We start from the raw sequence: 12,265 nt of genomic DNA, 5'->3' as shown, positions 1-12,265 counted from the left end.
TTAAATAATCAATCAATGCAAGTAAACATACAATAGGTATTAATATAAATAAGTAACTAAGTGTTAAAACGACTGAGAATTAAAATAAATATGCATATCAAGCTCGAAACGAACAAAAATCCCTACAAACAAGAGTTTGGGTATTGCCTCCTTCTCTCACTGTAAAAGTCTCAAACCTACTGCGTCACTGGCGCTTTACTGATAACTATATGCGTCTTTAACAGTTTTGGAAAGTATAAACAACAGCAAATTGAATTTGATTTATAATGATATTAATTGTTGAAAGAATTTATTTCACTGTAATTGTATTTTTATTTTCAATGCTGCAAGAACTGGAAATGAAAATATTTGTAATATAATTCGTTTTCAATTAAGCGCCAATGACGCAGTAGGCTTTTGGTTTTTATTTACAGTTAAGGAAGGGGGCAGTATCTAAACTCTTGTTTGTAGTGAAACTATATTCGTCTTGAACACTTCAGAAGGAACTAATAAATTAAGCTGAATATTTGATGTATTATGATATTAATTGCTGAAAGCTCATCAGTTCAAAGTTTTACTATAATTTTAATGTTTATTTTCAATATTAAGTACAAAAGAAAATATTTTTGTAATAAAATTGGTTTTCAGTAAAGCACCAATGACGCAATAGGTTTTAAACTTTTACAGTGAGAGAAGGAGGCGATACCCAAACTCTTGTTTGTAGTGATTATTGTTCGTTTTAAGCTTGATTTGCAAATTCAATTTAAGTTTCACTCGTATTAAGATTTATTTATTCATTTACATTAATATTATTGTATGTTTGTTTGCATTGATTGTTTATTTAATTTATGTTTCTTTTAAGTTTCATTAATACTTCAATAGCAAAATTTTTTTTTTCGTTTTAAGCTTGATCGTCATATTCAATCTAAGCATTACTCGCTTTAAGATTTATTTATTCATTTATATTATTACCTGTTGTTTTTTTTTGCTATGACTGTTTATTTAATTTCTGTTCGTTTTGGGTTTCATTTATTCTTTAGTAGTAATTTCTTGTCATTTTGAGTTTGAATTTTAACAGGTGTTTCTATCTGCTAATCTTAAGTTTAAAATGGCCTTTACTTTTCTTTGGAAAAATTATTTTTTAGAAAGTTTTTTTTAATTAATCTGGTAAAAAGATGACACCTGGAAGAATTGGATTGTTAGTGGAGTCAAAGACCACTATGCCTACAGTAATATATACTGAAAATATCAGCATGATTACATCTCAAACAAGTTGCAACATGTCTTCCGTTCTGCCCTTGTTCTTGTAAAATCATATAGCCTATACTGGCAAATTATTGCGAGTTGACGATTTGAGCAGTTTGCCACCTAGCTACCCTTCTTATAAGAAGTTTGCCATGGCTGGGGACTTGTTGAAACTTGGACTCGCACGAAAAAGTAATCATAATACTGAATCAGCTCACCAGGGATCGTTCATCAGTGTTTAAAGAAAATATTGCACTGAAGTCAGTTTTCTTGCCGTAAGACTGCTTTATAATATCACTACTAAGAAAGGAGCAATAGGTAAGCTCCAATTTTCTTAGCAATGAGATAACCTATCTAAACTATGAGGAGCAAATGCCTGTTAATTTTTTGCAATTATTATATTGCAATTTTTTATTTTGTTCTGCATGGTGCACTTCAATCACCTACAGTTTTTTTACCACTCTTCCTTCATGAGTTTTGAAAAGCATTCTGCTGATGAATACAGCCCAAACCTAAGGAAAGACAGTTATATTATTGGAACAATTTAGTAGACTTTTAGTCTTGTTCAAGCGACACCGAGAATCTTTTGTTGAAGAAATTATGCTTTGTTATAATCCCAGGTATAAATGAATAAATCGGATAGTTGAACCCTTCCCCAATAGGATCTGCAAAGGAAAGCCTAAAATTATATTATTACATCTACTAGAACCTACATCAATGTAGGTACATCAATGTACTAGATCAATGTACTATGATCTAGAACCGGTACATCAATGTGCCGGCTATTAGATCATTTAATTTCACCAAAGAATCTTTTATCTTTTCATCTCCTAAGGTTTGTGATGGTTTCAAACGAATTTGCAAAGAATAAGGTTTAAAGGTATATTGAAAGAGAAGTGTGGACTGTGACTTAATAATCAAAGTGTTTTGAATTTTGAATAAAATGGCCAACATTTTTTAATTTTTAGATACTTCAGTTGGAGTAGTTAAAACGATTTTTAATGTATGGTAATTTGTGTTTCTAGCTAATCAACCAATTGGCAAGCAGGGGTCGTATGGTGATTCCTGTTGCACGAGCAAGAAATCGACAAGATCTTCAGGTGATTGATAAAAACGAAGAGGGAAAAATAGCTAAACAAAAAGGAGTGGGTGTTCAATTTGTCCCTCTCTGTGACAAAGACAGTCAGCTAGGAATAAGATATGATTGATTTATATAGAACTGAGATGCCCCAAATTTTCGTAGGTATTAACGCTTTATTTCTACAACAAGCCACAAGACGTCTTGTCCATACATGTCTTTAGGAATTAACTTAGAACGCCTTCTCCCAGGCCCGGGGAGGGGGGGGGTTGTATTGACACCGGAGTTTTTCTTATCCGACCTTTGAACTATTTTTTTTTAACAAAATGTCTATCTCAAAATTTTCATCAGATTGGTTTGGAAAAAGAAGGCGTGGGGGGGGGGAGCTAGTTGCCCTCAAATCTCTTTACTGTTAAAAAGTGAACTGAAGCATTCAATTTTCAATCAAATGAGCCCTCTCTGAAGTTTATACGAGCATCCGTTTCATAAGAGCCATATATACCCCAAGGCATAACTTACAACGCTTGCCCCCGGGTCCTGGGAGGCTGTGTCGTCACCTTAGTTTTTTTTATCTGACTTTTGAGCAATTTTTAACTTAAAGGCTATCTAAAAATCTTTATCGGATGCATTCGGGAAAATAGGGGCGTGTGGGGGACTAGTTACCATCCTTTCTCTGTTGACTCTTAAAAAGTGAACTAGAACTTTCAATTTCCAATCAAATTGTCCCTCTTTGAAGTTTATACGAGCATCCTTTCCATAAGAACCATATATTCTATCAACACAGCTATCTCAAAATTTTTATCAAATGGATTTGGAAGAAAATGGCGTGGGGGCGGGGCTGGTTATCCTCCGATATCTTTTGACACTTAAAAAGTGAACTAGAACTTTCTATTTCCAATCAAATGAGCCCTCTCTGAAGTTTATACGAGTTTTCCTTTCATGAGAACCATATATGCCCCTTAGTGCCTTTCTTAAACAAAATACAAAAAAAAAAATTAGAATCATTTTTTACAAAAAAACTGCATTTTTGATGTTTCTTCATGCTGCAGTCTTTTCAAAGATATTTGATTTTTTAAGCAATCACAACCATATATGAAGTAATTAAGTGACGTGACGTAATATCTAACACCGACTATGTACATAGCCATATATGGCGTAATGAGTGACATTACATAAAAATTGAAAAAATCAAATTTTCATTTTATTTTACTTTTCATTATATTAGAGAACGAACTATAGCCTATATTAATTGAAATACAAAGAACGCCATGCTAACTGAAAGATGTGTATAGGTGTGTGGAGCGGTTTTATAGTAAAATTACATTAAAAGACGATCATTGGAATAATGAACCATTGCATACATTGGACTTAGTTAGCTATTTGATACACTAAAAGACGATCATTGTAATATCAAACCAAAGCATACATTGGACTTAGTTAGCTACTTGATTGTTTGGGGTTCGTCTCTTACTATTTCAAAGAAGAAATAGCCGCAGGCTTTTTCCTGTTTGTTATCATCATTACCAATAATCTGTTAAGGAAACTTAGACCACCGAGGCTTGAAAAAGAGGAAAAATAATTTTTGAGAAAAATTTTCAAACAGTTCGTGGTAACGGACTGTATAGTAACTCTAAAAAACGGAATTTTATCAGTATCAATAGATACAATGGATACATCATATACATATCAATAGATAAATCAAAAAAATCGAATTTTTATGCTTATTTTAAATACGTAAGTTTTGTTTTACCCATCATGAAGTTTATTTTTGCCCATCAAACATTAAAGAACGAACTTTAGTCCATAGTAACCGAAGTATTATAAGGAATCATTGTGTAGATGATGAATTTTCCTTAAAGAATTTTCCAATTTCCCGCCTGACAAGGGGAAATACTTTCTATTGTATCCGGGTTGCAGCGGTAGCTAGCAACCTAGTAAGAGACGATCACGTCCAATGTTAAGAAATATAAAAACCCATAGTTCCTAACAAAGGAGTCAGATCAAAACAAAAAGTACACCATTAGAACCGCCTTGTCCGAAACCCCTGTATAGGAAACTTTCTGTCCCTTGGCTTGAACAGCAAGGGAAATATATTGGCTTGAAAATCAAGAAAATTGACTTTAACCACGTTATTCTCCCCAAACGGGATATTTTTTTCTCTTTTCTTTTTTCTTTTCCACAGATAGCTTGGCACTGGAACATCGTAGAGGGTTGTTCAATAGCTGATTTTAAAGGAAATTGATTGGGTTAAAAATCTATAGTAACTAAAATAAATTATTTCTAAAAGAGAATAAATTTTTCCACCAAAAACTGCATTTTTGATGTCTTTTCACACTGCAGTCTTTCAAACATAATCGTATACCAGCGGTAAGATTTGAACCCACGCCTCCGGAGAGACTGCTGGCTAACACCAGTGTCTTGGACCACTCGGCCAGGCTGCCTCTTATAATTTGGGTTGCAGCAGTAGCTAGCAACCTAGTAAGAGACGATCAGTCCCATGCTAAGAAATATAAAAACCCAAAACTCCTAAAAATAGAGTAAGATCAAAACAAAAGTACATCATTAGAACTACCTTGTCTGAAACCCTACTAGATAAATAATGAATGTCGTCAGAGCTTTATATTAGAGCTATGACGTGAATAGAAAAACACGAAATTATATTGTTGTTTCTTATGACGTCATGAAATAATATCATTGCGCCATGACGTCAATAAAATCATTACGCCGTGACGTCATAATTACTACTTAAGAACGCCAAAGATGTAAATTCTCTCATTCTTGATTAGAATAATGGTTAGATCGAAGCAAGCTATACGCAATTTGAAAAAACAGTACTACACAAACAACAGAGATAGTATCTTGAAAAGAGAAAAGCAAAGGTATTCAACCGACCAGGCGTATCGAGAAGTAAAAATTGAGAGAGCAAAACAAAGGTGTTTAACCGACCAGGTGTATCGAGAAGTAATAATTGAGAGAGCAAAACAAAACAGCAAGATGTGTTATCACAATGATGAAGATTATAGACATGCAAAAATTGAGACAGCCAAACAAAAGTTCAAGGAGAATTATCACAATGATGAAAATTACCGCATCAAATATAAGAAAAACCAAAAGCAAAGGTATTCAACCGTCCAGGTGTATCGAGAAGTAAAAATTGAGACAGCCAAACAAAAGATCAAGGAGCGTTACTGGGGTGACAAAATCTATAATGAAAAAATTAAATTCTCTGCGAGGTTGTACCGAAGAACGCATAAGGACAAAGGGAAAAATTACATTCAGAAATACAAGAAGATGGCAAAAATGCAGGCTGATCTTTGTAAATTGAGAAACATTTTACGCATGTTTTATCGGGATCACGAAAAGTATTCAAAATTACAGATTAAAATTCTCTTTGAAAGAGCGGATGCTGTTGAAAAGTCGGCTAGAAATTCTTTGGCGAAGCTTCATAGTAATATCCAAAAGAAATGTTGTCAGTTTAACGAAAAGTTTCCAAGGTATGGATTGGCAACTGCGGAACAGTTTATAGATGCAATGGAAAATGTTCGACAACACAGTGAATATACGGAGGCGTACTTCTTAGAAAATTCGTATATTAATTTTGGATTGTATAAAGGATCAGTCAAGTTAATCTTAGACCGTGCTTTTCCTTTTCCTGCTCAGACAAACTTGCACTGGAACATCATAGAGAGCTGTTTAATAACTAATTTTAAAGGAAATTGAAGTGGCTAAGAACCTTTTGTAGTTGAAATAAATTAACTCAAAATTAACTCAAAATTTTATTAGGGACAGTTATCGTCTCTTAATTGGCTTTTAGCTACCGCTGCAACCCGAATTTTGTCAATTACAAAAATACTTAGATAAGACAAATTCCTGATGTTAAAATAATATAAGCTGTATCAATGTTAAAGAAAAATGCAGTTTTTCTTAAAAAGTTAATTATATTTTTAAAATTATCTTTTTAAATTTTAAAAGGCACTAGATGTGGCAGTTTCCTTTAAAATGAACCATTAAACAGCTCTCTACGATTTTCCAGTGCCCCGCTATCTGAGGAAAAGAAAAAAAAGAAAAGAAGATACTATGTATGCAGACTTTCGTAGTTGCAGCCACTTTTCTTGATTTTTTACATAGAAGATTGATATAATTCATCATAAATGGGATCACTCAATCCCATATAAAATTCATTTTAAAGTCTAGGCAATGAATACATTTTTCATATCGGCGTTCAGTACTTATGGCTTTCTGCCCCACCACGACCAAATCCCCCTGGCCCAAAGAGTGAAGCATAGCATGGAACATGACAGTAAGGCTTCCCTTCTCCCTGAGCATGGCTTCCAGGAGTTAGCACTTTATTGCATTTTTCACACCTCAAACACTGCCTGTGCCATTCTTTATTAAGCGAGACTTTCCTTTCAGCAAAATACACAGGATTATTACAACGCGGACAATTTGACATCTTCAATATAATATATGTATTGCCCAACAGTGACGAGTTAATGTCATGCGTCGAGTAGCAAGAACCTAACAAAAACAGAAATAATTCTTAAATTTTCAGGAATGTTTCTAGTTTGAAATAAAAATTTAAAACCATGTCTCGGACATCATAAATATTTTTGCAGTTTATATCAGGAATTTAAAACTAAGATAAAATAAAAAACTGAATTTTTTTCTTCGGAAATATAGCAAAAAAGATGCGAACTTTAGAAGTTCATCCAAAACAATTTTGTTGACAGATTTGATATAAAACCACTTTTACATCTGAAAAAGAATCATTACTAATTTTGTGTGTAAATTTAATTGTACAAGTTTTTTCTGTGTCTGGTGTTGGATCACCAGAATTATTATTTATTCTATTAAATATAATTTATTCAAAAACCTTTGGGGGGGGGTCAAAGCTAGAGGTAATTTTTCCAAATAAAGTGAAAATGACAGAGCAAACTGAAAAACGAGGCATATAGTAATGAAAAGGGTAAAGATCCTGGTTGCAGCGGTCGCTGCAACCTAATAAAGAGCAAACAAAAGCCCATAGTAACCAAAAGTAAAAGGTTAATAAGCACGTTTTGAATAAAACTGTCTTGAGAAAGAAATTGCCATCTGACACTGAATCAGGAATGGTAACTATTGTTTTGGTTGACCTTAAAAGTGAAAGTTTAGTGAGAAAATAAATTTTAGGTAATTTTGAAAAAGAGCCTGAAACTCCACGAAAATGGCGTCAGATCAAAATAAAAGTTTACCATTGGAACCAGCATGGTCTAAAATGTTTTACAGGGAAATTACAGTCCTCGTCCTTGAACAACAAAGAAAGTCGCTTTTTTGCATCGGTAGCACTGTTCTGTATCCCTTTTTTCTTTTTTTTTCACCAGGGGTAGCGAATGACCTGAACATCATAGAGAGATATGTAATAGCTCATTCGAAAGAGAATTAAATTTGTAAGTGCCCTTTATAAGTGACCAAAAAGATTGGAGGGCAACTATCCCTCCTCCCTACAAGCCCCCTTCCCCCAAAGTCATCCAAACAAAATTTTGAGATTTTTTAGCTATTTTTTTCAATATAGTTCAAAGGTTTAATACCTATGGTTTTAGCGATGATATGACCCACCATAGTCCCTGGGGAAAGGGCTGCACGCTGTATTGACATCGGACGTATCGATAGCACGCGTATCGATTTGAGTGTGTTGTTGTTGGGTGTTTTGGTATCGCCTGTATCTTAGACATATTTTTAGTAGCTCATATAAAAGATATTGCTCATATATACGTCCTTCCTTACTATAAACCATATTCAAATAATGTGTTTTGATTTAATTCAAAACTCCCCTCAACATTCTTTGAAAGACTTACCTGATGCCCTTCGTCTTTTTGGAAAGAAAAGTTCAAACTATCCCACATTTATCAATGGAATATACTATTTGTAAACAACAGACGACGTATACTACTAACCTCACTCTTTAATTTGCATAAATTGGTCTCTTTTTTATATGAATTACTGCAATGTAATTTAGGATTCCTGAGATATTTTTAACGCATGTGGAAGGACAGGAAAAGGCATAGCAGGAAGGATCATTCTAAGGAATATACCATGCGACCTCTCAGAGGGTATAACGATTATAATATGATAAAATACAAACTTAGAAAACAGCAAGCTTAAATATAAAAATAAAGTGCAAACTTAAGAAACAGCCTATGGAATTAAAAGAAAGTACTTAAAATACTAGCCAAGTACGAGTCTTAACTTTGAAAATAACTCGAGAGGTAACTAAGTAGATTTCTTTACAGGTACTAAAATGCTTAGGTACCAATTTGGAAGTAACTGATCGTTCATAATTGGGTAAAACTTTTTAGAACTTGTTACAAGACTGGTTAGAACTGAGTCTTCTCTAGTATTATATTATTTCATCTCTCGCTTCAGAGTTATAATTGTCTCCTGGAACCCAACTGTTTTTCTTAACTTCTAAAGTGCATATCTTTTATGCTATATTTTCGAAAAAAAGAAATTCAATTTTTTATTTTATTTTAGTTTACATTTCAGAATCGCTAAGGTTATTATGTAAACTGCAAAAATATTTATGGTGTTTGAGCTATAGTATTAATTTTTTAATTCAAAGTAGAAAAATACCTGATATTCTTAGAATCAGTTTGTTTTTTCAATTTAATCAACGAAAATATTATATCATCTCTCACTTCAAAGTTATAATTGTCTCCTGTAACCAAACTTTTTTTTGGATGAACTTCTAAAGCGCGTATCTTTTTTGCTATATTTCCGAAGAAAAAAAATTCAGTTTTTTATTTTATCTTAGTTTTCATTTCATGATATAAACTTCAAAAATATTTATGATGCCCGAGACATAATTTTAAATTTTTATTTCAAACTAGAAACATTCCCTAAAATTTAAAAATTAGTTCTGTTTTTTGTTAGGTTCTTGCTACTCGACGCATGACATTAACTTGCCATTTTTGATCAAGACATAAATAATATTGAAGATGCCAAATTGTCCGCGTTGTAATAAACCTGTGTATTTTGCTGAAAGGAAAGTATCGCTTAATAAAGAATGGCATAGGCAGTGTTTGAGGTGTGAGAAAAGCAATGAAGTGCTAACTCCGGGAAGCCATGCTCAGACAGAAGGAAGCCTTATTGCCATGTTCCATGCTATGCTTCACTCTTTGGACCAGGGGGATTTGGTCGTGGTGGGGCAGAAAGCCATAAGTACTGAACGTTGATTTGAAAAATGTATTCATTGCCTAGACTTTAAAATGACTTTTATACGGGATTGACTGATCCTATTTATGATGAATTATATCGATCTTATAAGTAAAAATCAAGAAAAGTGGCTGCAACTACGATATTTTGCATACATAGTATCTTCCTTTCTTTTTTTTCTTTTCCTCAGATAGCAGGGCACTGGAACGCCGTAGAGAGCTGTTTAATGGCTCATTTTAGAGGAAACTGCCACATCTAGTGCCTTTTCAAATTTAAAAAAAAAAAATGTTTTAAAAATCTAATAAAATTTTTAAGAAGAACTGCATATTTCTTTAACACTGCTGTATCTTATGTTTTTTTAACAGTAGGAATTTGTTTTATCTAAGTGCTTTTATAACTGACAAAATCCGTGTTACAGCGGTAGCCAAAAGCCTAGTAAGAGACGATAACGGTCCTTAATAACAATTTCGTAAGAAATTGATTAAAGTTTTAAAATTAATTTTTTCAACTACAAAAGGTTTTTAGCCACTTCAATTGCCATTAAAATTTGTTATCAAACAGCTCTCTATGATGTTCCAGTGGCAGTTTGTCTGAGCAGGAAAAGAAAAAGCCCTGCCTAAGATTAACTTGATTGATCCTCCATACAATACAATTGAAAGCATACCCCCTTGCTTCCGTTAACATGGGAAAGACTACCAGGTGAGATTCTAGACCAGACGGTTAGACTCGATTTCCGTAGGTTGCGAAGGGGTCATTGGGTTGGTTGTTATGATTTTGATTAATGTGTTTTTTTCTGTTTTTTTTTTTTACCTCAAGCTGTGCCAAAAAGTATGAGGATTGGTAGTTAATATTAATGGTAGCCGTCGGGGAATTGAGTGAGGAAGAGGTTTTTTTTTTTTTTTTTTTTTAAGATTTGAAGATGTTAATTTGAAAGAAGATAGTGCCTGATAAGCCCGGATGACCAGGTTTCTGGAAGTTTGTAAATAGTCATGTAAATAAAATGATTTCTCTATATAAACAAAAAAACTCCCTTATGATTTCTGGGTATATTTCTGGTCTATGCTGTTATTCTGTAAGTAAAGAATAACTTTAAACCCCAAAATGAGCAGAATTTATTCCGTACAGGAGGGGGATTGCTCCTTCCTTATCCACACCTCCACCTCAAGGTCAAAGAAACTGGACTGTGCTCATTAGATCAGAAATTGGGTGTTCTAGTCCTTTTTTTAAGTCCAAAGGGATTGGAGACCAAACAGCTGCGTGGGGGTGATATTTTCGGGGGGGGGGTGGGTATTTTCTCTGTTTTTCTGGGGTGATTTTCCGTGGGGGTTATTTGCATCGGGTTGTATTTTCCGGGGGGGGGGGGGTAAACGCCAGCCACCGAAAAAGGACAAGGAAAGATAAAAAAAACGCAAATATTTTTAGAGGCGTCAAACGAGGCATGCTCAATGCCGATAAAAACCAGAAAAGAACAGAAACGTCTAATAATAAGAAAAAAGGAATTGCAACTAATCAAGTGAAGAAGAGAAGGGAAAAACGGAAATTCTCGTTAATAAAACTAAAAGTAGTTAAAATATAACCTGCATTAGGCTGGACTCTTATTACCTGTATGGGGTTGGAGTAGCTTAAATATATTTGGCTTGCTTTTTCTGTACGGGAGGGTGGGGGTCAGTTGTTTTTGGTTCTCTTTTTAAAAAATATTATTTCTAGTTTTCTTATCTCTTCTTGCACTGTTCTTGTTGATCGTTTCTTCCGGTTTCGTATGGCTTTCTTTTTTTCCTTTTGTTGTACTAACATAAATGAATCGATAAATCTTAAAACAAGTTTAGCTAAAATTGAATAAGCAAATCAAGCTTAAAATGAACAAAAATATTAATTACTTATTACAGCATTGCAAATAAAAATGAAATTACAGCAAAATTAAATTTCGAAATGATGGGTTTTTCAGCAGCTGATATATATCAAATATTTAGTTTAATCTTATCTTCCCAAAACCGTTCACGGCAAATTTGCTTTCACTACATACAAGAATTTAGCTAATGCCTCCTTCCGTAACTTTATAAATCTAAAGCCTACTGCGTCATTGTCGCTTCATTGAAAGCGAATTATACTATGAATATTTCCTTTTCCAGCTATTAGAGCATTGAAAGGAAAATAAAAATTACACTACTCAAATTTTACATATTCAATTTTATTTATTATAAAAAAGGAATTACTGTTTCAATTTTATTTATTTAAATAGAATTAAACTTTAAGCCCCCTTTAGTATATTAAACGCTAAATGCATATTAAATGCGTTCATATCTTGTGGCAATTAAATGTTTCCCTTTATCTCCTTGTACTATAAAACATTGCATTCAGGTGCCTACTTGTACAGAAATTTTAGCCCACTTTGCCACTGCAGATGTGGGCGGTTCTGACACATAACAAGCTGAACATTTTCGATGAAATCAGGTTCCAACTCGGGTGTTTAACCTGTTGAGAAAATAGGATTTGACTATAACTGAGGTTTTTGTATTTTAATTACTTCAGACAATTTAGAAATGGCCTTTGCTTTAACTATCCGATATTGGTGTTGTCGTAATTGATGGTCCAGGTTGTCAAATTTCATGTCTTATCACGTTTGATAGTTCAGGTGTTGGTTCCTAAGAATCATCATTTATAGTAACTACAACTGCAAATTTTCGTTTTTTGGTCCTTTAACCATAAGTTATATTACATAACGAACTGATTCGTTGGAAATTCAATAGTCATATTTATGCTATGTATGACATC

At 33.5% G+C, this 12,265-nt stretch overlaps 1 protein-coding gene and 2 pseudogenes across 8 annotated transcripts in view; 2 read left to right on the top strand and 1 right to left on the bottom strand.

Annotated features, from left to right (window-relative positions):
* LOC148946833 (protein-L-isoaspartate(D-aspartate) O-methyltransferase-like) overlaps positions 1 to 12,265 on the top strand; it is a 167,655-nt gene that overhangs the window by 85,824 nt on the left and 69,566 nt on the right. For 2 of the 8 annotated variants that reach the window (XM_089096652.1, XM_089096645.1), the window contains exon 7: positions 2,250 to 2,467. The exons of 4 other annotated variants lie outside the window; for them this stretch is intronic. In XM_089096652.1, coding sequence (XP_088952778.1) covers positions 2,250 to 2,432 — 183 coding nt within the window. In that variant the 3' untranslated portion in view covers positions 2,433 to 2,467. Of the gene's footprint in view, positions 1 to 2,249; positions 2,468 to 12,265 lie in introns of those variants that run through there. 2 more of the 8 variants (XM_089096646.1, XM_089096649.1) reach the window with 2 other exon arrangements.
* On the bottom strand, positions 6,525 to 6,755 carry LOC148946835 (cysteine-rich protein 1 pseudogene; annotated as a pseudogene).
* On the top strand, positions 9,277 to 9,506 carry LOC148946834 (cysteine-rich protein 1 pseudogene; annotated as a pseudogene).

The sequence above is a fragment of the Artemia sp. Qi Xiang Cuo genome, chromosome 11, assembly GCF_049724085.1.
Source record: "Artemia sp. Qi Xiang Cuo chromosome 11, ASM4972408v1, whole genome shotgun sequence".
Lineage (NCBI taxonomy): Eukaryota > Metazoa > Arthropoda > Branchiopoda > Anostraca > Artemiidae > Artemia > Artemia sp. Qi Xiang Cuo.
Note: the sequence above shows the minus strand (reverse complement) of the source record. Positions and strands in the feature narration are given on the sequence as shown.